Below are 27330 nucleotides of genomic sequence, written 5' to 3'. Positions count from 1 at the left end.
CAGACTGCAGTATATACTGTAGTATACACTATGGGCAGTCTGCAAAAAGCACTGCTGCCATTTTAATTTATCTATCATCTCAGCTCATCTAAATGATCAAGGTAAATTCAGTAAAAGTGAAATAAGACAATCCACAGAGATTAGACCCTGTTTTTGCGAAGAATCGCCATTCCACATCATAACCAGGCGATACAAGGTTAATATCATTCTACCAGAAGAAGAATGTGGACTTTTAAGATGCTCACAAGCATCCTCATACCCACACACAATAACAGAAAGAGAGGCAGATATTTCTGATAACAGATGATCACTGACACTCTTGTCAGAGAGTCATAAATATGGAAATTATTCAGAGAAATACTTGTGACTGTTCCAAATGGTCGGACAATAGCATTATCCCTGTGGTGTCCGAGGAGAGCAATCAGAAATCAGGCCTGACTTTGGACAAGGTTGTGTCTGTATCGCTGCATATGGAGAGAGAAACAGCCAGCTAGTGATCCTTAAAGGGAGAGTTCACTTGAAAATGTAATGAAATATATGCATGTTTATATCAGCATTTGTCTTGACTCTTGGACTTGAAGGTAGCATGATGTTGCTGCCAACTGTTTGGAACAGCCATAGTGTCTAGAGTGCATCTATGATGTCCTAAAATGCTGTCTTGGTAGGCAGGTCACTAGTTTTTGGAAGAGAAAATGTTTAAATCTAATGATGAAGGAATCTTGTATAAAAACACACTGTTTTGTCTTTATGTTTTAAGTTAACATAAGTGCCTGCCGGCAGGTCTTCCCCACCTTCTCGGACCTGGGAAAGAGACAAGGGGAGAAAAAAAAAAAAAGGCAGTGAGCCCCTCCTAGCTCGCGGATGGCGGTCTTCTCTTTGACCCCGCTGCATTTTAGCGGCCGGTAGGGGTCTCTTCCACCCCTGGCAGTGGTCCGACCACTGCAGGCAGTCAGAAAGGAGCCCCTCCTTCCCTCGTGGTTGGCAGTCGTTCCTCCGCTTTCAGGCGGCCGGGCTCCTTTTCCCCCGGAGGATGGCTGCGGCTGCTCCTTTGGGGTGGATGGTAGTGGCGAGGACTCTACTACACCGCATCCCTCCTCCTTCCTGTGTTTCGGCACCAATGTAACAGGGTAAAAGGGAATGGAGGAGGCGAGAACCGGCTTAACAATATAAATAATCATTTAATGTTTAACTTAAAACATAAAGACAAAACACATACAGGGCAGCTGCCTGTAGCTCTCTCTCTCCGGAACTGCCGCCTACGGCCGCCTTTATCCCTCTTGTCGGCTTTATTAGCCTGATTAGGGGCCAGGCGTGCTTCATCACAGCCCGGCCCTGCCCTCACACACAAGACACAGTTTTGGTAGCTTTCATTAATTGACTGACAGCTCAGTGTTTTTCCCGTGTAGCTTGTCTGATCTAAGAGAACAAACGAAACTTTTGTAACATGTCTGTTGTATGCTGTCTGTCTCTACCTGTATTCCAGTCTCTTCTTGGTGGCTGTCTTCTCCGTTCACCTCTCTATTGTCCTGCTCTGTCTCTGTTTGTTACACTCAACATGTCAGTAATGTCTGTGCATCTCACTTGGCTTACTTTGAACCCCTTTGTCATCAGTGTCCAATGAAGCACCTACAGTACGTGATACACAGCTGCAAACACTGACCTGTCGTTGCCTACAAATCTCTTTCTCTGTTCATATCATCCTCTTCTCAGTTCCTTTATGCCCTGTTTACCATCTATCTATCTATCTATCTATCTATCTATCTATCTATCTATCTATCTATCTATCTATCTATCTATCTATCTATCTATCCATCCATCTAATGTCTGCCTGTCTGTCTGTCCATCCATTTTATCTATCTAATGTCTGTCTGTCTGTCCATCCATTCAATCTATCTAATGTCTGTCTGTCTGTCTGTCTATCTATCCGTCCAATCTCTGGTTTGTCCATTCCATCTATCTATCTATCTATCTATCTATCTATCTATCTATCTATCTATCTATCTATCTATCTATCTATCTATCTATCTATCTATCCATTCTCTTGTCTCTCTCTTTCTCTCTCTCTCTGTTTGTTCATCCATTCTATCTATCTATCTATATATCTATCTATCTAATGTCTGCCTGTCTGTCTGTCCATCCATTCTATCTATCTAATGTCTGTCTGTCTGTCTGTCTATCTATCTATCTATCCGTCCAATCTCTGGTTTGTCCATTCTATCTATCTATCTATCTATCTATCTATCTATCTATCTATCTATCTATCTATCTATCTATCTATCTATCTATCTATCCATTCTCTTGTCTCTCTCTTTCTCTCTCTCTCTGTTTGTTCATCCATTCTATCTATCTATCTATCTATCTATCTATCTATCTATCTATCTATATACGTTCTGTCTGTCTGTCTATCTAACGTCTGTCTGTCTGTCTATCTCTCTGTCTATCCATCCATCTAATGTCTGTCTGTCTGTCTGTCTATCTATCTAGTAGTATATACTTTGTCTTTCTAAAATCCCTCTCGCACCCACAGCGGTGTCCACTCTCATTTCATCTCAAACACATACTCATAACCTTGTGTAGGTTTGTGAGCACAATCAATTCAGTAATGGGCAGCTGTTTACTGGGAAAACAGAAGGAATAAAAAACGAAGGAGAACTTTCACTGATTTAATTATGGTGGTGACTCGGACCAGATAAGATTCTGAAAGTGCTCGAGTTGATTCTGAGTTTGTGCTCACATCATTGCCATCTGAGCTCAGCTCTAAATAATCAATCTTTATCCATTTTGTCCCTGATTTTCAATTAGGCCTAGGCCGTGTTTGCTGACAGCCCATCAAATGAGTGGAGGAACAGTATCTGTGACACTGTGAATATGAGAGTAATCAAAAATACTCATGCATTCACAAACAAACACATCATAAGAAATTCCTAAAAGCTATTCTGGTTCCAAGCCTGATTACACTCCACAATTCTGGTTCTTTAATGATTCTTTTAGTATGTTTATTATGCCCCAAATAATTGTTCCTTAATATATAGGTGTTTCTTCAACTTCGGTCACTTCATTCGATCAACCAGTCATTTCCGGCACATCTCACATTGAAACTCTCAGTGGGTCCTGCTGAGAGTTTATCCATCTGCCCCACCCTGGCGCCCATGAGCATTTCTCCTTCAGGGTGACTGTACCGCCATTACAGAAGAGCTGCTGGTACGCAAAAATTGCTGCCAGTACTGTGACATCATTTTGTTGTCATTGCCTGTTGCATACCAGTGCATACTGACTCACTTCGAGTACTGGTTGTCATACAATCAACCAGTCGGTAATTACACTGATTTAAATTTCTGTTCGCATTGTTGGAAGAATGTAGATGTTCAAGAACCATCAATGGAATGCAAAATCATGAATATCATTCAGTTTTAGTACTTCTAAAAAATGGAAACTGTTTTGAATCAAAAGGGTCTCACTGTAAAATATAGGATCAGATGAACAACGCTTCACCTTTTAGGTAGATCTGTGATTGGACAAAACCCCTAATACAAAGTGACATATACAGTTGTGTTCAAGGAACTCTCGTTTACTTGCTACTAGTGTCTCAAACAAAACTTTTAAATATATTTAAAATAATCAATGCCATGAATCTCACAAACTTCAAGTCCAGTAACTAGTTATTCATCAGAAGCGTTCATTGTGCAAGCCTGGAAACTTGTAAACATGACATTGTTTTTCAAACAAACGATACAAACCTTTGCACACTGACTCCAGGAAATTGCATAAAGCCAGCCAATCAGATTATGCAAAATCTCATTGAACAGTCAGTGAACGGTCCAATCTAGGTTATAAGTGACAGATCTATACTTCAAATGTTTGGTGAAAGGACATCAAATAACAGTGAAGGCCTTCAAAATATCTTGTATACAGCAATACAAACATTTAGACCCAACTTCTGAAAGGCCTATGACCGCTAAAGGTTGCTAATAACAGTGCCAAACATTTTGAAGTGCAAAAGAATTTGATTATATGTTGACGTGAAATGCTGAAATCTATAATAGTTCTGCCGTGGATAAAGTTTTGGTTTTTATCCCTCCAAATAAGTGTTTAAGTGTGCATATAAGTGTGCCTTTGATTCAAGGATACAATGACAGTCACCTGCGCACACTGTTCAAACCATTATCGAACACACACACAGGGTGGTATGCAGATTTAACGATCCCTTAGTGGACAGCAACCAGGAAAATCACAAACACACACACAGAGCAGTGGCAGGTCATCTAAGCAAAAATAAGAGGGTTGGGAAGATAAGAAAACAGGAGCAAAACAATGGCCCGAGTTGATTTATATGCCTACGATGCATCGCAACTTGCTCCGGACAGTTGATGAAAAGAAAAATATCCCCGGCGGGGAAATTTGTGGGTGGTAGAATGGGACTGTGTGAGGCTCATCTTTCAAAACAAGAACATGTGTTTAGGTGTGTGATGCCTTTAAGAGCTACTGTAATCTATCAGCCACAATCCCTTAGACACATTAAAGAGCTGCAGTTGTGCTAAATGTTTGGTCCGTTATGAAGCATGGCACCACATGAGGAGTGGCCCAAGTTATGAAGCCGATTTATGGGGTGTGCTGTGGGCCAACAATCTTTCATACTGGGCCCTGAGTCTCGTATTATTTCGCAAAAGAGCTCTGCGGGACTCGCTGTGTTGGATGATGACTGTTCTGGTTGAGTGAGTGTCTTATGGAGTATATACAAATGTGGGGGAATTTGAGGGATATATAAATCTGTGGGTAAATTTACAGAATATGTTCAAACCTATGTTTATAAAAATGTTCACATGAACACGGTAACAGTTGCCAACCATGTTTTTCCCTCCCTATTAATGATAATAAAATTAAAACATAATATTAAAAGAGATTTTTGTTTTTTGTTATATTAAGCTTCTGACGTCAACATTTCCATTTAACAAGTTAACCTAATTAATGTACAGTATAATATTTTACAAATAAAAGTAAAATATGTATAATATTAAATGTATAAGGGGTTTGTAAGGCACTATTCTACTTTTTTGGAAAGCTGCTTTGGAACAATTTGTATGGCGAAAAGCATTTTACAAATAAATTTGACTTGAATTTAATTAAATGCAACCTGAAAAACGGAAAGTAGTCTATACTTATTTTGATAATTATATAATTAATTATTTGTATTATTTTAAATAATACAGTAATTTATAAAAAAATATTTTACATTTAATCTGAAGATTCATGTCTGTATAGTTATGCATCAGATTGTTTGTAGAGGTCAGTCCAAGATATAAATCTTATATATATATATATATATATATATATATATATATATATATATATATATATATATATATATACAGTTGTGTTCAAAAGTTTGCATACCCTGGCAGAAATTGTGCAATTTTGGCATTGATTTTGAAAATATGACTGATCATGCAAAAAACTTTTTGGACAGAGGACTTCTTTTATTTAAGGATAGTGATCATATGAAGCCATTTATTATCACATAGTTATTTGGCTCCTTTTTAAATCATAATGATAACAGAAATCACCCAAATGGCCCTGATCAAAAGTTTACATACCCTTGAATGTTTGGCCTTGTTACAGACACACAAAGGTTTAAATGGCAGTTAAAGGTTAATTTCCCACACCTGTGGCTTTTTAAATTGCAATTAGTGTCTGTGTATAAATAGTCAATGAGTTTGTTAGCTCTCACTAATGCACTGAGCAGGCTAGATACTGAGCCATGGGGAGCAGAAAAGAACTGTCAAAAGACCTGTGTAACAAAGTAATGGAACTTTATAAAGATGGAAAAGGATATAAAAAGATATCCAAAGCCTTGAAAATGCCAGTCAGTACTGTTCAATCACTTATTAAGAAGTGGAAAATTCAGGGATCTCTTGATACCAAGCCAAGGTCAGGTAGACCAAGAAAGATTTCAGCCGCAACTGCCAGAGGAATTGTCCGGGATATAAAGAAAAACCCACAAGTAACCTCAGGAGAAATACAGGCTGCTCTGGAAAAAGACGGTGTGGTTGTTTCAAGGAGCACAATACTTGTTGACCCCTCTCCAAACATAGCGCTTATGGTTGTAACCATAAAGCTCTATTTTGGTCTCGTCACTCCAAATTACAGTGTGCCAGAAGCTGTGAGGCGTGTTAATGTGTTGTTGGGCATATTGTAACCGGGCTTTTTTGTGGCATTGGCTTCTTTCTGGCAACTTGACCATGCAGCTCATTTTGGTTCAAGTATTGTCGTATTGTGCTCCTTGAAACAACCACACCGTCACACTGGCCAGAGTCTCAAGATTACGTGAGAGTCACCCGGACCGAACTCCAGGCAGGTATCACTGACAGAGAACGCTTGCAGGTCCCCGAATCTCTTGATGGAGGTGAGCGCAATCAGGAGGGCCGTCTTCAAGGAGAGGGCTTTCAACTCGGCTCAAAGGGGGCTCCGCGACGGCCCAGGAGGACCACGAAGAGATCCCATGAGGGGACAGGCATAGCCTAGGAGGATTCAGCCTCCAGGTGCCTCTCAGGAGCCTGATGATCAAGTTGTGCTTCCCTAAGGACTTACCGTCCACTGTATCATGGTGTGCCACTATGGCGGCCACATACACCTTCAAGGTGGAGGGGGACAGCCGTTCCTCCAGCCTCTCCTGCAGGAAGGAAAGCACTGACCCGACTGCACATCTCTGAGGGTCTTCAGCTCGGGAAGAACTCCAATTCGTGGACCGACGCCACTTCAGGTTATAAAGCTGCCTCATGGAGGGAGCTTTGGCCTCAGTGATCGTGTCTACCACTGCTGGTGGTAGGCCACCAAGGGCCAGACGTAGAGGTTCCAGAGGTCTGGGCGCAGGTGCCAGATGGTGCCCCGTCCCTGAGAAAGAAGGTCCTTCCTCAGGGGAATTCATCAGGGAGGGGCTGTCATGAGGAGTGTGAGGTCTGAGAACCAAGTCTGGGTGGGCCAATATGGGGCCACGAGGATGACCTGCTCCTCGTCCTCCTTGACCTTGCACAGGGTCTGTGCAAGTAGGCTCACTGAGGGGAATGCATACTTGCGAAGCCCCCAGGGCCAGCTGTGTGCCAGCGTGTCTGGGCTGAGGGGGGCCCCCGTTGGAGAATACCAGAGCGGGCAGTGGGAGGTTTCTCGGGAGGCAAATAGGTCTACTTGTGCTTTGCCGAACCGACTCCAAATCAGCTGGACCACCTGGGGTTGGAGTCTCCACTCTCCCCTGAGTGTCACCTGCCGTGACAGCGTGTCCGCTGTAGCATTGCGGTTGCCCGGGATGTGAGTGGCCCACAGCGACCTCAGTCTCCGCTGACTCCATAGGCACACGGCACCCCAGCCTCGCTTGGAGGTGTCTGTCGTAATGACGACACGCCTGGACACTTGCTGTAGGTAAACTCCTGCCCGTAGAAATGTGAGGGCTGTGAGTAGTGCCCCAAACCCAGGAACCAATCATCTAGCCACGAGGGCTCAGGGAGGGTGGAAGGTTCCACTCCAACCCGACACACGCGGTGGCCCGGGCAAGCACGGCGGTCATCTTGCCATCAGCCTCAGACTGGGCGGGCCGACACGAAGGTGGCAGCCCAGTCGAGTCCTCAGCGTCTGACATCGCCAGTACGGTCTCCGATGCAGCGATTGAGCACTCATCCCACTCCGGAGCTTCAAACGGGACACGAAGCTGGCCCTGGGTGAGCTGGTCTCCTCTCGGAACTCGCCGGGGGCAAACGAGCGTGCTGGGGAATGGGAGTTCTGTGGGGATTCACCCGGCGGAGCCGCGCCCATGGAAGCCCCCAAATCGCCTCCAGCACCAGCCGGGCCGGCCTCGTACCCGGAGGTAAAAGGTGAGGCGAGGCGCGGGGGGCGGCTAGAGTGGCTTTCCCCTGGAATAAGGAAAGCAGCGACCGCAACGTTGCCATGGTCATATTCTCGCAATGAGAACATGAACCATCCACGAACGCTGCCTCAGTGTGATTACTGCCCAGACACGTGAGGCAGCGCCCGTGGCCGTCGGAAGCGAAGAGATAGCGACCGCATCCAGGAATCACACAAAGACGGAAAGGCATCTTTAAAAAGCCTCGAAATCTGCACTCGTCCTGCAGAAGGAGAGAAAGCCGCTGGAAATGCGCCGTATATCCAACAGCATACGCTTCTTAAGAGATGAATGGAACAGCAGTAGTATTCAGCTCGCTGATAGTACAACCGCTTGGCTCTGAAGAAAAAATCTGAATGAGTGGTTGCGAGCCAGCTCCTTTTATACCCGTATGTCCAGGGGAGTGGCATGCAAATTCCACTCGCCAATTCTCACTGGTCTTTTCTCAAAGATCTGAGGTGTTTGGGGCTCTCAAGAGCGACCCCTACATTGACACAACGTCGAGTGAGTGACAGAAGGGGAACAACAGCATTAAATTGCATTTTGGTACCAAAACTATCTATTCTAGCTATTCTGTTCTAACAAACTAGGAATCAAAATGAGTTGCTTGTTGCAACCAAAACTGCCTTCTTTCTGAAAATTGTAATCATTAAAAAAACTGAAATGTTCATATAAAAGTCAAATCTTCAGCTGCCAACTAAATAATGTCTTCAGTTCTGTTTTGATCGCATGTATAATTGATCTTCCTCTTAAAAAACTATTAATCTTAAAAAAAAAAAAACTGCTTGCAGAGGGCAGGATCTCTGAATTGCCTCTGGAAAATAGAAGGGGAAAAAAATCTTTAATTAAAATGATACTGTAACCAATAAATAGTGGAAATATAATTTGTGAATGTGCTGGTGAATGGCGGAAGGCGTTGGCTGTGTTAGCGTTTTTAATTAGTGTGGTGGAGAGTGATAGTGCCCCTTCACTAAGCAAGAGGAGCGAGCGGGGAAGGTGAGGCGGAATTGAAGAAAAAGGACTTTAAATCCACTGTTTATACCATTCCCACTTCTTATTGTGGAGTCACACCTCAAATGAAGCTGGGTTATATCACAGTTTCTGCAGTGGGCAGAATATGAAATCTTGGATGGGCATGCAGACAGATGTAGTGAGTGATGTTTGTCTAATAACAGAGTTCAGTTTTGGTAATGACAAGGTTTGTCTGTAACAAAATTTTAATTATGTAAAATGGCATAGTGGTTGTGTTACCACATTCTATGTAGCCTGGGTATCTAATGAATTAAATAGGTATTCATAATTCATTATAATGAATTCACAGCCCCTTACAATACACCTTATAATCAGTTGAATGTTCTTGTAAATATTTGTAACCACAGATATAATATAATACTTTACAATTCTTGGTTACACATCTACAGATCTACATTTAATGCATTAAAACACATTATCAAAAACAAAATTGTATTTGTTATGTCATGTTTTATCATACATGTTATGAGCCATTATATACTTTAAAGGTGTAATCATGAATAGTGAATTAGTATAATTTAGTATTACTGTGGTTTTATTACAAAATTAAAACATTCAAAGATACAATGGATCACACTGTGTTCAGGGTGTTGAGTTCAGTTTTATAATAATATATTCAGTTACATTTATGTATTCAGGATTTACATTTTCATATTCAGATTTACATATATGGATTTATAACTATATATTAAGAATTTATGTAATAATTTTCTATTTTCCTACACAAACACACACACACACACACACGCATATACAGTGCATATACATATACATCTACAGTATATATATATATATATATATATATATATATATATAACTTTTACTAACTGTAGTGTTTCCTGGTTTGTTTTTCTATTCCCCTTGTTTCACAACGGATGGTAAAAATGGTCATCAGTATCCATGGGAGGTTCTAATCCCTTCATTCACACAAGTGAAAGCTGCTTTGCCTCTTCTTTCATCCACACACACACACACACACACTTAGTCTTTCAATTTTGCTTTAATAACCGCCATTTCCAGCAGCAGCAATGAAGGCCCAAAAAACAGAAGAAGACAGTTCCTTACAGCGAGGATTTAAATCAAGGAAGTTTGCTCAGAAAAATAACCAACTAACTTGATCTGTATTAGCATATGTGTCAGGGCTAAAGAAAAAGGTTTTCTGTCTAGTGGGTTAATCTTCTTGAGAGTTGATGCTATGATAGTCATCATCACTGGTGGACTTATGTTAACTCGCGTTTAGATGAGAGGAGTTTAGAAGTTATGATGAAGCTAGACTTATATATATACTATATATATACTGATTATGCTCTCCAGAGAAACAGCTTCAGGTAGGATTAGGTACCGAACACACATATGAGTTCTAAAACATCTAGATGGAGCGTAACGGAATGGGACAGAACGCAGGTGTTTCGAGACATGTTTAAAAGTTAAACTATGTTTAACTCGACATTATGGGGGGAATTCACTAAGAATGAATTACACCCAGAAAAAGTGCTTGTTATTTGCACGTGCTGTCTGCGTTGGTTTAGTGCCCGATTCACTTAAGGAATTATGCAGTTCAGGTAACGGCGCAAACGCGCCCAAAAAATCGCTGCTGAACGATATTTGCACGTGCAATTTTGATCTTGCAAGCCGCTATATAGCGGAGGATGCAGCAGACCACCGTTATCTGTCACACTTTGGCAGGACTGAACATCATCACTGACAACTGTGATCCAGACACGTGAATCATTTCTTTAATATGCCTAAAGTGCGTTTGACTCTCTTGGCGCTCTGACAACTGGAATCATAAATTGTGCTTCTTTACCTCAGATTACACAAAAAAACAACTTGCAATTCCACGCTTGTATAGCTAAAGCCCGTGTTTCACTAGCCGATTTTTCCAATGATGTTCAGGTGTTAGCTTCATTAACATAATCACTGGCCAGGCGGAAGGAGACAGAGTAGCCATTAGCATCTCTCAGCAGGAGGTATTAATCATTTGACTGATGGGACTTCCTGCGAGTTAATGGCTTGAAGAACTGAAAAACACATCTGGCTTGCTTGAAATGATCACTGGCTGTGGGTGGGACAGGTACATGTCACCAAGGCAGTGACCAATAAGTGCAAGTCATGTATGAAAGAGTGTTTTTTCCCAGAGGACAGTAGCAATTTTTTTCTGCAGAAAAAGCATGGCATCTGGAACTCGTATATGGTGCATTTGGAGGAGAAACTTATTGCTTTTTGGAGTCAACAAGTATGTTTGTATGACATATCTAATGTGTCATATCATGATAGACAATTAAAAGAAAAAACATTCTGCTGCCCAGATCTTTGCACAATGTGACAATAAATGTGTAAATTTTACATTTAGTAACTGGATCTTATATTATTTTATATAACGTGAACATAAACTTTATATTTGTATACAGCTTTAGATTATATAAATATATTGTAGTCTACATTTATATAACATTACGTATACATATGCATACCTTACAAGTTTGTACTTTTGTTTTATTTTAGTTCAATTTCTACCAAATGACACACTTTTGTTGCCCAGCTCTTTGCGCAATGTAACAATAAATGTGTGAAAGAAAAGGATGCTATTTCTTTTTACAACCTAACATAGCAGATGCTGTAGAAGCTTCAGGTCGATTGACTCCAAAAATGGGGTGTGACAGTGAAGCATTGAGAAAAGTCTAAGGCACTCATTAAGTGTGACACCTTCCCTCTGTTTTTAATCGGTAAGTGTGACAGGCTCAGCAACTAGGAGTGAAAGATCAGCAACAATAGTTACTATGTGTGACACCCCCCACCCAAATTGAGTTGTTCTTAGTCTGCTCTCGAGTTGATTGACAGGCGATGTCTGTATCTAAAAGGTGACTGGCTCTTTTACCTGCAAGACGGAACTTCCTTTCTACATCCGTTGACCATTGGGCATTCCAGTTTCTCCCATTCATTTTAATAGAAGTGGCTGTCTCTGCTAAATAGTCTCTGATGTAGGTCTACCAGCTTGTCTTCATCAGACACGAGCAAAATATTTCTAGCAAGTCAGTCCACTGGCGGCCATCTTTGGAACACTCTCGGACAGCTATTTTTCTGTAAACAAGCGGCATACAAGAGCAGCTCCTATATACTTGAATGGGGAAAGACCGAATTCTCCAAAACGGTTAAGCTAACATAAATAGGTGCAAAACTTTAGAGTTTTAGAAGAGATCTCAGCCATATTTCAAACAAAACTCAGATTTGCCAAGATACCAAAGTCTGCAATAAAAAGTCAGAGATCTCAATATGAACTCAAACATTTCCCATCAAAAATGTATCACTCTGTATACTCTTGTATGTCAACAAGTATTTCAATTGTGTCTTTTTTATTTCTGTGAAGGAATTTTAGGTAAAACATCCAATACTCGAACGAAACATAACTGAAAATGACCCACATTCCTAGACCAACTGTATCCAGTTTAAGTGCGTTTTATTAAAACAAATTATTATTACTTAAATACCATCAAACCTCCCTTGTCTAAGCAGTGAACCACCCACCTCACTACATTTCTCAATGGCTTTCCTCCAGTGTCCATTTGGTAATAAGCGTCAATAATTAAACGAAAACTGTGTGGCTGTTTGACCCGTGCTAATTAGAAAGTTTGCAAACTTGGCAGCAGAATTTAACGGCGGGATAATGAATCATAAAACGCTTCATTACAGGCGGGCGATGAATGGCAAAGGAGGCCTGGCAGAGCCAACAAAGCTGGACACACACACACCAGCCCATTTAGTGCCTGAGAAGTGACACACAATAAACGTTTTCACTCTGAGCTGCTGCTTTTACAAGAGTTTTGTTTTCATCTTGTTCGCGCTGTTGTATCTCGCACTGTTTCCCAAATCCCAGCTCACATCAGCGCTACACAATACCGGATGGTTAAACCCTTGCCGAACATGACATACTTTCCAAACATGTCACAGAAGTTTTGGAAATGTCCTAGTTTGACCTGGACGAGGAATATGGGAATGCAGTGCAAATTTTCTGATTGAATGCACCCTTTTGTGACAAAGAAAACCGCATTTTTGTTTTATTTATTTTTTACAGTAAGTTTCTCACTGTAACCCAGATTTTAGCCTTTTTTAAAGAAAAGAGGGACAAGTCGGAATAATGTTTTGTGGTAATCAACATTTGAGCTTAACTTGTATTGAATCTGGAACATTCCTTAAGGGGTGTTGTTAGGTGCAACGTGACGCAGGTAGGAACAGGTTTTCAATTTTTCATGCTTCGACAGAATTTACATTGCATGTCTATCTACGAGCTCCACTCTTCATTTCCCGTTTATCTAGATGTGTTCCCTCCGTTGAACTCCTAACCCGCTGTATGTCAGGTCAGGACATCCCTGTTTCCATGGCGATGTTTAATCCCCATTCCCAGACATGATGCTTTTTTCTCCAAACGCTTAATACCACTTACCTTCTCATCCTTGGCAGTCTTCTAAGCCAAATTAGCAGCCTGAACTGGAGAGGGGTGGCGGGGTTATCGCTCATGCCTTTATTGAACTACAATACCCATGAGGCAACAGTTACAACGCATTATAGCTGATAGGCAAGACCTCTCAAAACCCTATCGACAAGAATGGGGAGTATATTTAAATCGTTAAAATATACACTCGCAATACCCACTGATCTATGCATACATACTCGAAGAAGAAAAGAAACCTCTACATTATCTCTTGGGTTTAAAAAATTATGTATCAAAGTGGGTGATTCTTTGACAAAATAATTAAGTCAAAAGTTTGTCTACTACTTGAAAGTTTGGTTTTTAACATTTCATGTTTGGCCTTTTTTATTTACAAAACAGTAGAGAGTTTCAGCTGGATTCAAACTTACATCACCTACATTAGCACCATAGCACATGCACTAACTGCTAGGCCACAGCTCTGACATAATTTACCCATTCACTTTTTGAATTAGGGCTGGGCAAATGTTTTTTCTATTTTTCTATTTTATTTGTATTATTATTATTTGGCTGATATGAAATAAATTCTCAAAAACCATGGATCGATCTTTTACTCTATGCGCAACCTTCCACTACAGTGAGAGGAAATCACTCGCATTTGCAACCAAATTTCACGCTATGCAACTAAAAATGTATATATTGGTAACTTACTGATAAATGTGTCCAAAGACGAGATCCATGCAACCCATTTGTCATTTAATAACGTCTCTTTTAATACCCTTCCTGTTCTCTTAACTAAGCTGTAGAGCTGCATCATTCTGGATAAATTGAGAATCATGAGTTTTTTACTTAGAATAAAGATCACGATTCTCTCATGATTCTGAAGAAAAATGCTTATTTCAGTGATTTAGAAAACCTGGATATAAGGGTATTAAACATATAATTTACTAGAGGTTCTGACAAAATGTTCTCTGCTTCAATACATGCAAAAATGCAGCACCTTGTGATTATTGTCAAAAAAAATAAAAAAATAAAACTGTAACCTGTTTATAAGTAAAAAGCAAAACGAGCAGAAAAAAGCTTCATTAACAGTTCTATGTTAACTTGGTATTGCACCTTTAAGCAAATATGCAATAAAACACAGTTATTTTACAAAATATTTTTTTAAATAAATATTAACAATTTAAATTAAAACAATGAGGCCTTCAGTGTTTCTCTTGTAAAACTTGCTTCAAGCTTGTAAAGGAATTATACAAGATCCAGTAATTAAATAGAGAACAGAGTAAACAATGCTTTAAGTTTTTTTAGCAACAGTAGCAATTAAACATTTAAAAAATAATAACATAAAACATTAAAAAAGGTAATTTAATGCTAAACGAAACTACTTAAATACTTGACACTCTTTACTGTATGATAGATCTACATTAGTACTGATCTGATGCAGTAAGAATACCTGAATGCCTATGACAGACAGCATGCAGCTTATATACATTTAGACATCGCACAAATCTAACATTTTGAAGAATTTGTCCCGTCTGCTTATACATTAACAGCTGTGTTTGCTTTAATATCTAGTCAAGACAGTGCAGATTTAATCCCGTCTGTTTACACTGGTTATTCATTAACAGATGTGTTTACATTAATATCACCTGAAGAGGGGTATTTTGATTAAAAACTGTGCAGAGTCTCGTGCAAGAGCGCTGCATTTATCACGAGACACAAGTGCACGGGCAGACACACGCACATAAGCATTTGAAAGCAGCCGGCTGTGATCAAACAGTGCACGGGTAGTAAATTTAGTCAGATCTTGGTAATGCCGGTATTTTTGTAGCATCGTGGCTATTAAAATATTGAATTGAACAGAGATTATGTCACATTCCTGGCTAATCATGGCAGCACCCTGCAGTTTGTAAAGCACTATGCTGGACAAATGTCTTTGGCTGTTGTGTTTTAGTTTATTCAGTGTCTTGTGCAGGAGCGCTGTGTTTTGTAGATGCCATATAAAATTTATCAACATTTATCAACATTTAAAAATGCATCTTGAAGTGAATTATGAATTTAAATTTGACCGCCTTACAAATGCATTCCACTGGAACATTAATATACATTGCAGAATATTTAAGCAATAACTTACATCTGTGATGCTGTGTTGTGCAGAACTTTACATGACAAAATATAATTCCAATGTATTTTAGATAGTGCTGTGAGGTTTTGAATAAAAGCACTTTATTTGATCATGTTTAAAATTAATTGCTATTCTTTCATTTGATTAAAGTTTTAAAGGATTTATTTATTAAAACACCATTTTGATGATAAAATTTAAATAAACTGTTGATATGTAGTTCAGAAAAAATAAATAAATCAGGTATGGGACTCGGTATCGGCGAGTCCCCAAAAAAAATTATAAACATTATAACTTAAATATCGAAAATCAGATTTGAATCTTAGTGCGAGTTTGTGAATCGCAATCAAATCGAATTTGGAAATCTGTATCGAACCATATTTTCAATAATATTTTTTTTTAGCAAATAGTGATCTCTAACGCAACCGAAATATATTCCGTGTACACTTCCACATTTCCACTACATGTAACGTGTAAAATAAATCAAAGGCCACTTCCACACTAATATGACTTTGCTACATTTACACCTCATATCCATACTGGAATGCAGTTTTCATCCACCCAAAATTAAGACTTTTAGTAAAACACATTCTCGTAGCGCATGCTTTGGAAAACAATGTCGTTACAAAACAGACAACCCATTAGTGTTGACATAACTAAAGAAAACTCCACGATATGGACCAAAGAGCGCCACTAAACAGAAAATCTTCCAGCAACTTTCTATAGAGTGACAAGTAATGGTTATGTATTATAGCAGCGCAATGGTAACACTGTCCAAATGTTTAATCACACACTGTCAGCATCATCTCTCAGCAATCATCCATTACCCATAAACCAACAACATCAAGGACAGATGAGGGAGATTCACAGTTTATACAACAAACATCTGTCCTAGTCGTCAAGTTAACAAATTGAGCAACATAGAAACACTTTCTAAATACAAATGAAATACTTAAGCATACATTTTTCTTCTAAAGCTATACTTTAACATTTATTGGTTAGTAATCTCCACTGGAATACAACCATTTATTAATGGTGTTTGTGAAGGGAAGCATCACTATTAGGCCTACTATTGCTCATACTTTGGTTAGGGATTTGAAAAAAACTCTAATCATAGGTATTAAACTAGTATTACATTTTTTAATTATCTAGATAAAACATCTGGTTAAGTGAAAATGTGCAATTGTTACCTTAAAGTCAACATGGAAATAATATTTACAACCTAATTTACTTCCGTAATCTGATGTATTACCAACTGAAACTGGGTATTTTACACATTTTTAGGTTTAACAGACAAACACTTTTAGTGTAATCATCTATCACATCAGGGTTTGGGTGAGTGCATGTTTTTCAGTACTCACAGCCTTTATAGATGTCTGTAGGAATCTGTACAGCAGTATATGAATAGTTGACTTTGTTCTTAAAGTTAGGGTCATCCACAAACTCCAAAGAGAGAGAGTTTGGGTTTTCCATGAGGTTTTCTCCATCATCACCTTCCGACTGCTACAAATAGAAAAACAGAAATAGATGTCAGTAAACACACACACACACACACACACACACACACACACACACACACACACACACACACACGCACACACGTTGGTGCAGCTATCCTTATGAGGATTCTCCACATACATAATCATTTTTATACTGTACAAACTATAGATTATTTCCCCTAACCCTACCCCTAAACCTAACCCTCACAAAAAACGTTCTGCATTTTTACATTTTCAAAAAAACATAGTTTAGAATGTTTTTATTAAGCCTTTTGAATTACAGGGACACTAGGGGTATCCTCATAAACCACATTTATAGCATAATACCCTCGTAATTAATAGTTTGTAACCAAAAATAATGTTCTCATTAACCACAAAAAACAACTTACACACACACACACACACACACACACACACCAAATGCACTGATTGAAGGCCTGTTCACACCAAATCCATGACGATTTTGTGAGACAAACATCTGACGGAAAGTCTATTCACACAGTGTCCGTAAAACTTGAAATGAAAAACTATTTCACTCCTGTACAGTAGGCTGTGCTGTTGTTACACCAGTCTCCAGACGTTATACCAGTCTCCTGTCGTTATTCCAGTCTCCTGTCGTTAGACAAGTCTCCAGTCGTTATACCAGTCTCCTGTCTTTAGACCAGTCTTCTGTCTTTAGACCAGTCTCCCTTTCATTATAGCAGTCTGCCATTATAGCAGTCTCCTGTCGTTATTCCAGTCTCCTGTCGTTAGACCAGTCTCCAGTCGTTATACCTGTCTCCTGTCTTTAGACCAGTCTTCTGTCTTTAAACCAGTCTCCCTTTCGTTATAGCAGTCTGTCATTATAGCAGTCTCCTGTCGTTATTCCAGTCTCCAGTCATTATACCAGTCTCCTGTCATTAGACCAGTCTTCTGTCGTTATACTAATCTCCTGTCGTTATAGCAGTCTCCTGTTGTTATACCAATCTCCTGTCGTTATAGCAGTCTCCAGTCATTATACCAGTAGTCTCCAGTCGTTATACCAGTAGTCTCCTGTGGTTAGACCAGTCTCCTGTCATTATAGCAGTCTCCTGTCGTTATACCAGTGTCCAGTCGTTAGACCAGTCTCCTGTCGTTACACCAGTCTCCTGTCTTTATACCAGTGTCCAGTCGTTACACCAGTCTCCTGTCGTTATACCAGTGTCCAGTCGTTACACCAGTCTCCTGTCTTTATACCAGTCTCCTGTCTTTATACCAGTGTCCAGTCGTTACACCAGTCTCCTGTCGTTATACCAGTGTCCAGTCGTTACACCAGTCTCCTGTCTTTATACCAGTCTCCTGTCTTTATACCAGTGTCCAGTCGTTACACCAGTCTCCTGTCTTTATACCAGTCTCCTGTCGTTATACCAGTGTCCAGTCGTTACACCAGTCTCCTGTCTTTATACCAGTCTCCTGTCTTTATACCAGTGTCCAGTCGTTACACCAGTCTCCTGTCTTTATACCAGTCTCCTGTCTTTATACCAGTGTCCAGTCGTTACACCAGTCTCCTGTCTTTATACCAGTCTCCTGTCGTTATACCAGTGTCCAGTCGTTACACCAGTCTCCTGTCTTTATACCAGTCTCCTGTCTTTATACCAGTGTCCAGTCGTTACACCAGTCTCCTGTCTTTATACCAGTCTCCTGTCTTTATACCAGTGTCCAGTCGTTACACCAGTCTCCTGTCTTTATACCAGTCTCCTGTCGTTATACCACTGTCCAGTCGTTACACCAGTCTCCTGTCGTTATACCAGTGTCCAGTCGTTACACCAGTCTCCTGTCGTTGTACCAGTGTCCTGTCGTTACACCAGTCTCCTGTTATTATACCAGTCTCCTGTCCTCACCCTTCAGCTCTTAGAGATTAATATAATGAACACTGTTAAAGCATTTATTTACCTAATTCGTCCTAACTGTTTCATTATGTTCTTTCCATGGTGTTGTTGCATATTGAGGAGTATATAATCTGTGTTTTTTAATGCGAGTGAGATGAGTAAAGAGCACTGCTGCATAAATATATGTATTTATCTACGAGTATCTTCCAAATGGACTCCAGAACCCAACTTCCCTTTTTATAATACCTGGATAATATATCACAAGGTGATAAATACACGTGTAGTACTGTACATTAAGGATTTGTTTAACAAAGTTTAGTATAAAATAGGATGCATATATTAAAAATAATATAAAAGAAAACACTGGCTCACTGCCTTTTCTTTATTTAAATTATTGCAATCCTTTGTTATATTATCCTTGCAATAAAAATAGCAGTGTGGTTCTTCAATTTGTTTGTCAAAAACATTGCATGTAACAAATCTTTTTATGGGATATTTTACTACGAGCTTAGTGCAAACGAATTTTTGAACCTCCCTGCTATTTTTAATGCCATGAGAATATAACAGGCACACTGTAATACATATCAAATAATGAACATTAAGACAAAACACCATAAGCAGACTTTCAAAAACAGACCGGGTTTCTGTTTGCAGTACCAAGGTCTCATTAACTGCATCTATTTATTTTAAGTATATCATTTTCAGGGGTGTGTGTCAGCTGCACGTCCAATGCCGGTGTTTGCAAGTTGATTAGCGCCACCAACACGCTAGATTGAGCAGCTGCAGTGACTGACAAAAATCTCTTATCTCATTGGTCAGACAGTTTTCATAGCAGTCCGAAGAAAAAAAAAATCGGAACACTCTCCGTAAAAAACCTCCGGATTGTCGGAGGACAATTTGTCAGACTCGGTACGAATAGCACCATCGGAATCCATAGTTACAATTCAAAAACTCGTTCAGAACAAACAATCGCACAGAGAAAACGGGTTTGGTGTGAACAGGCCTTAACACCAGGATTAAATATATATATATATATATATATATATATATATATATATATATACTAAATGAAATAAATAGGTGATATAAAATAATCAACAAAAGTAGTTGAAACACTAAATGAAACAAAAAAGTTGAATAAATAGTCATTTTCATCTGTTGTCTGACCTATACCTCATGTAGATGGCATTAAAACATGTAACACAGGCTAATTTAGCAGTTGTGCTAAAAATGTGAATGATATCACGCAAAATGCAATGTAGACGAGATGTAAATAATTCCAGAAATGTTTTGGTAAAACTATAATTACTCAAATTAAAACTGAAACAAAATATAGCAAAACAATCAAACAGAAATACAGTATGTCTATGAAATGAAATCTAAAGCTAACTGTTCATTACTGAAACTAATTCAAACTAAACTGAAAATTGAAGTAAATTTGAAAATGGTATTAAAATAAAGACTATAAAACCCTTGATTGACACAAAGCAAATCTTTGTGCAGAAAATCACACAAACACATGCATCCGTGATTAATTAGACAAACACTAATTACTCTGATATGGCAGGGGTAAATCCTGCCTCCCCAACTAAAAAGGTAGTAACTCTTTGGAGGAAAAGCCGTAATACATTACCATACGATTTATCCTCGACACAATACAACAGCAGGTATCAAAGTGGTCGCAAATTGCTAAAAATCAATTAGCGTCAGTGATGGCTATCAAAATCGCACTGAAGTCCTTCAGGCGATTAACCCTGTCAATAACTCACCACAATGACTGCCGAATGACGGCCTTTATACCCTTTTACTTCAGTTCGCCACACAGGCCACTAATTAGCATTTTAATACGTCTCGAGTCAATAAATTGGCACAAAAAATCTGGCACTTCAAGGAACTTCAATGACTGCACGTATTAAGGCAATACAAAATAAAAAAATATATAAAAAGGGCAGAATAACTGGATTTTAATAACTTGCATCCAGTGAATACACCATTCTTCATGTATATTGAGCATAAGAAGTCAAATACTGCATGCAAAGTGTATTTACAGTAAAAAATACTATATTGTAAACCTGAAAACACTTAATAATGAGGAAAACTTAAAAAAACAAGCAGTTGTTATAATTTAAAATCTAAAACTCTATCCGATAATCACCACTATTCAATCGTTTTCCACTTGTTGAAGTTCATATAATCAAATCTCATACAATCAAACACACTCGATTTAATCACACAATAGAGTGTGCCATGGGAGTAATTGGGGAATGATGTGAAAAAAAAAGGTTTGTTTTTGAAAAATTAAATTCAAGCCTCCTGCCAAGTGTGAGGACTGATTTATGGCCTACCTTCAATTGTCTATTAAAACGCAATTACAAGCAGTTGTTGGGACAAACAGAAAGACAGAGGCTTTCTGATACCCATAAATGTGACATGAACGCAAGCAGGAGGATAAAAAACCACCTCGAAATGCAAAAACGAGCAAACCTGTTTTGATTTCATTTGAGATGACGCATTGCATTGAATTCGCTCATGAATACAGATGTTCATGTCCATGTTCGACACCATGTGATATTGTTTGGACAGTATTTAACAAAATCCTGATTTAGAGCATATTAATCAGAAAATCTTAAGCCACTGGGGGTTGCTTCAGGAAGGGCATCCGGCGTAAAACCTGTGCCAAGTCAAATATGCGGATCATGCATAGTCCGCTGTGGTGACCCCTAACGGGAGCAGCCGAAAGAAGAAGAAGAATCAGAAAATCGTAGTAGTATTTAACAGCATTCCATTTCATTCTACATAATTTCGTGATAATTATGGCAGACTATAATCTTAAAATAGCTCAAAAACTGTGGTCTCGTAAAGATGAAATATTAAACTGTATTCAAGCTATAAATGGCCGCAACACCCTGATAAAAACTTTGCTGTACTTTTAAAGACAACACATCATCGGCACACACTATTTTCTGCTCTTTAACACGTGTCTCAGGCAACTGGTTTGGAAACTTCCTTTTTGAGAAAGGAAATAGCTCAATGTCTTTTATTTGTTTATTCTTTTTTTACTGTCTTTGGAGCCCAGTCATAATTATCTAAGACAGCTTCTAATTAGGAGCTAAAATCCACACAGGGCACACTGATTGGTTCATTTTCCCCATCCATACACCACCTGTTTAACTCGATTCATTAGGCAATTTGTTAATTTTATCACCCTGCTTTCGAGGTTTAATGAAAGGTTGCGAGACCCAAAAATGACATTTTAAGGACTCTTTCGATCACACCTTTATCTTTCTCGGGTTCACTTTAATCACAAACTAAATTATTCATGGATTCCACTTCTGCCTTCTGAGTGTGAAAGTGTGTGTTTGTTTGTGTCTGACAGTTCAAAATGTATGCATTAAGCAATATTAATGTAATAATAACTTTTAAAAACACAGTTGATAACATCTTTTAAGCCTGAACAAACTAACGTGGATCATTTTATGCAGAATAAATAGAGAAGGGAACACTAGCGTACAGATTACTGCATACTGTGCAGTTTACACTGTATACTGTCTACTATTTTTTACAAATAGAATGAGAAACAGTACGTATTATATGTCAGTAAACTTTTAAAACATTGTTGTCACATGACTTCAACATGTTGCATGTTTGATTCAATTAAATATCTTTGGAGTGCTTTATGCTGACAGTCCAACTGTCCTAAAATACATACTTAAATATTAGTAGCCACTAATCTAAATGCGCATCATGTTTGTATTACATTAGAAAGTACTAGCTATATTAGAAACTAAACCACGTCATATTAAAATTCAGATTATTTCAACACAAACAAGACTGTTTCAAACTCAAAAAATAAATGCTGTGACAACTATTAATTTACAGGACATTAAATTAACATTTAAATGAATTTTTTAGCCAATACCGTATACATGGCATTTATACACCTCTGTTTATGTCAGTTCTCAGTCTCGCAGTCATTCGTTATAACTACGTCAGTACATTTGGCAATCATCATGCAGCAGGCAGATGTTGGTGTTTGAATGTAAATAAGATTGTGCTTTTGGACCAATGGCAACTTAATCAATTAAAGATGAAACTATTTTACCATCTGGATTATGGCAATGCTTTACTTTTAATTTCAAAAAAATATATTTTTTTGTAGTTTGAATGACTTTAGATTATGTTTGCCATCTAGAATTATAAAAGTACTGTTAACTTTTTTATTTTGTAAAATAAATATGTTGTTTCATTTTCTGGTTCTGATTTTGCAAGAAACAAATGTTTTGATTTGGTTATTGTTTTGTACACAAATACACAGAAGTCCCAAAAAGTGTTGCACACACAAGCACACTTTTAATGCAAAAAAAAAAAATCACAAAAAATCAGTTTTTTATTTGGTTTAAAATTATGTATATATATATATATATATATATATATATATATATATATATATATATATATATATATATAATTGATATCCTGTTCAAAACGAAGACAAAAAGTATTGACCCTTTCTGGTTAATAAACTTTAGTGGAACGTCTCCATAGTTAAAGGAATAGTTTACCCAAAAATGAAAACTCTCATCATTTACTCACCCTCATGCCAACCCAGATGTGTATGACTTTCTTTTTTCTGCAGAACACAAACAAAGATTTTTAGATGAATATTTCATCTCTATAGGTCCATACAATGCAAGTGAATGTGAACAAAACTTTGAAGCTCCAAAAAGCACATAAAGGCAGCATAAAAGCAAACCACACAACTCCAGTGGTTAAGTTCATATCTTCAGAAGTGATATAATAGGTGTGACAGATCAACATTTTAGTCCTTTTTTGCTATAAATTCTACTCCCTGCCCAGTAGGCCACGATATGCACAAAGAAAATGAATCGCCAAAAACAAAAGCAGAAGAATGTGAAAGTGAAAGTGGAGATTTACAATAAAAAAGGACTGTTGCTCACCCACACCTATCATATCGCTTCTGAAGACATGGATTTAACCACTAGAGTCTTTTGGATTACTTTTATGTTTCCTTTATGTGCTTTTTGGACTCAAAGTTCTGGCTACCATTCAGTTGCATTGTATGGACCTACAGAGCTCAGATATTTTTCTAAAAACCTTCGTTTGTATTCAGTAGAAGATAGAAAGTCATACACATCTGGGATGGCATGAGAGTGAGTAAATTATGAGAGAATTTTTGGGTGAATTAACCCTTTAATGTGTTGAACTCCACCTTTGGCGGTTACTCTGCTATTGTAGGACACCTGTGTGCACTTGTCTAAATACTACCAGTTTTGAAAATCAAACTGCAATGCATCAAGTATACAATTTGTTATCTCAAGCACTTATGAAAGCTGATTAGAGGCTCATTTGTGACTCTCAATAAATCATTCCACAAACCAAAGGCAAATATGATGACAAATCAACCCAAAGTTTTCCTTAGTAGCTATAAGGAAGAGTCAACATCTGGCCAGAGTTCATTAGAACGGCCAATGATGGAGAAGATTGAGCAGATTGTTGTTCACCGAGGATGGATTAAATTGATTGAAAATAACTGACAAGTTACAGTAAAGACATTTAGAATGTTACTATTGACTATTTCTTTTAAAATAAATGATGTATTCTTCAAACTTTCTGTTCATCAAAGAATCCTCTACTTAAATCAATGTGTTTGGCATATACTGTTCATTAAAGCTGCTAGTTTAGGACCTGTGAGGAGCCTTTTTCTCAAATTAGAGACTCTGATGTTCTTGTATTCTTGTTGTTGTGCATCTGGGTCGTCCACTTCTCTCTCTGTCCCAGTTAGATCAAGTTTGTTTATATTTTTCAGAACAGAAGTGCATGGAATAGCCTTCATCTCTCAAAAGAACAATAGATCGATGAATTTGAGGAAATATGTTTCTTTTTGGTTATTTTCAAAACTGAAATTTGACTTGAAAGTGTAAACAAATTTTACTGTAAAGTAACTAAAAAAATATAATACCTCAGCTGGAAAAAGACACTATATTGCAATTTCCACACTTCATTAAGTAGCACAACCATTTCAACCGTTCTAACAAAAAGTAATGTTTTTTTAGTACTAAGTTAACATTAAATGATTTCTTAAGGATTATGTGACTCTTTATTTTCTTAGTAGACTGGAGTAATGGCAGCTGAAAATGGGGCTTTGCCATCATGGATGAAAAATGTATTATAAATAAAAACATAAAACACTTATTTCAGATTATAGAGATTATACCTCTGTAATCTATAACCACATTACACTTGAGAAATGAACATTCTTGGTCAAAAATGAACATTTTGACCACATTTTTGGTTGTTCTTAAAAAACAAAACAAAAAATAGCCAAATCTAATGGGTAATTCCTTTAATTTTAATGAATGGGCATTTGCTGTCAGCCAGACTAAACGACGTCCACAGCATTGCACGTAGTGTGTATGTCAAGACTGCAGAACAGATGTTCTCGAAGAAGAATACCAATACAAATGGCTCAGCATTTATTTGTGCATTAAATTACACATAGACTTATGTACTTGTGGATGGTACTATGAGCAAAGAAACCTGTATATTTGTCCATTCTTCTGGTGCGTAGATTGGTAAATTGATGTGGATCTGTTGCGTGAATGTTTTCTGGCCACTCACGATATTCAACATTGCGCAACCACAAATGCAGAAGATCCCATGCATTTAAGCTTTCATTGGCTATTTAGTGGAGAAAAGATAGAAATACTCTTTATTCCCCTAATAAATGTAGCCAGTTTGAACGGGAACGCCGTTCCCCCACATAATTCACTCCGGGAACTCCGTTCCCCTGCGTCCCCCCCATTTCCAGCAATGCATGCGTGAGACTAACACATTCACGATTAACTAGTTCACACCAAATGTGTTGTTGCATTATAAAAAGGTAGACCATAATGCAGGTGTCTCAAGATGCTTTTTTAGAAGTTGAAGTTGTTTTAAATTGGCATGCCGTCTTAACACAGCACTCAAGCATGAGACAAACACGTTCTTGCGTTACAAAAATGTCAGAACAGAATGCATGTGTCTTGAGATGGCTTTTTAAAAGTTGAAGTTGTATTATATTGAAAAGCGTCTTATAAACACAGCGCTCATGCGAGAAATGAACATGTTTACGACAAAAAAAATGTCACTGAATGTGTTCTTGTGTTAAAAAAAAAAGCTAGAACAGAATGCAGGTGGCTCGAGCACGTTTTTAAAAGATTACGGTTTTTAATTTGTAACAGCGATTTAAAAAGTGTATAAATTGGCACGGTGTCTTAAATAATGCAGTGTTCATGCATGAGATGAACATTTTCTTGCATTACAAAAAAGTGAGAACAGAATGCAGGAATCTCGAAACGTGTTTTAAAAGTTGAAGTTTTACTAAATTGACACGTGTCTCACACACGAGACGAAAACATTCACGACAAAAGTGTTTACACTGAACATGTTGCAGAATGCAGGTGCCGCGAGACACATTTGTGAAAGTTGAAGTTGTTTTAAATGTCATGGCGTCTTATGCCTATGCGTGAGACGAATGCATTCACATCAACTGCATTTTTTAATTGAAAAAGCGATAACAGAATGCAGGTGCATTGCAATGTGATTTTAAAAGTTTTATAAATTGACATGCTGTCTTAAAAATGAGGCGTTTATGCACAAAATGCTGAAAAAAACAGAGATCATGGTCAATGATGTCCGTCTAGCACGTTTACATAGAAAAAAAGTGCTTTCGGTGTCAACGCCTCTTAGAAGGAAGCCTTATTATGCTGCCTACATTTTGGAACTGCCTTGGGAACATGCCTAAGATGCCTTTAAATGCTGTCTAGGTAGGCAGCATACTTGGGTTTGGAACCAAGCTTCAGTGAGACCAAACCAGAACAGACATGTCATGCTGTTTCAGAGAAATTAGATTGCAGACGATGACTCTGTTTAAGGTGAGGTCAAAGCTGAAGCATTTCTGGAGACGTCTGGGTTTGTGCCTGCAATTGAGCATTTGAGGAAATCAACCTCAGTACGGCCTGCCGACCCCTGTGTTTCTCTAGCCGGTAGGTAGCGAGGTAGGGGTCATGGGGGTGGCGGGAGGGGCTACCGTCCCCTTGACCACTTTAATGATGAGCGATGTCCTCCAATTAGAGACGATGACATCCCCTTAAGTGCTGAATCATTAATCACACGCCGTGCATCAACCGAACAAAATCACTCTCTGATTTATGACTTCTCGGCCCATACTTTTTCTTCTCTCTCTCATCATACCTCCATTCCCCATCTACCTATACTGCCAGACTGAGTTCTGATATAACGGCTTCTTTCTCGACAAAGTGAAAACAATCAAGCAGTTGATGTTGCAGAAGAGACTGTCTGTGACCTTTCACTTTGAGAATGAAAAACGTACATGAATGTATGATGTGTGGAAACATGGTGACATTTCAAGAGTTTTAATGGAGATCTCATTTATATTTAATGTTTGGTCTTATTAGAATTTGATAAGAAATGTTTGAGTTCATAACTTAAAGTTG

The 27330-nt window shown here is 38.4% G+C and overlaps 1 protein-coding gene across 2 annotated transcripts in view; it reads right to left on the bottom strand.

The window, feature by feature from the left end:
- LOC127446285 (voltage-dependent calcium channel subunit alpha-2/delta-2-like) overlaps positions 1 to 27330 on the bottom strand; it is a 347446-nt gene that overhangs the window by 88921 nt on the left and 231195 nt on the right. For both annotated transcript variants that reach the window (XM_051707064.1, XM_051707065.1), the window contains exon 6: positions 16830 to 16971. In XM_051707064.1, coding sequence (XP_051563024.1) covers positions 16830 to 16971 — 142 coding nt within the window. The remainder of the gene's footprint in view (positions 1 to 16829; positions 16972 to 27330) is intronic.

Source organism: Myxocyprinus asiaticus, chromosome 9 (genome assembly GCF_019703515.2).
Source record: "Myxocyprinus asiaticus isolate MX2 ecotype Aquarium Trade chromosome 9, UBuf_Myxa_2, whole genome shotgun sequence".
Classification (NCBI taxonomy): Eukaryota; Metazoa; Chordata; class Actinopteri; order Cypriniformes; family Catostomidae; genus Myxocyprinus; species Myxocyprinus asiaticus.
The sequence above is the reverse complement of the archived record's forward strand: the minus strand, read 5'-3'. Positions and strand labels throughout refer to the sequence as shown.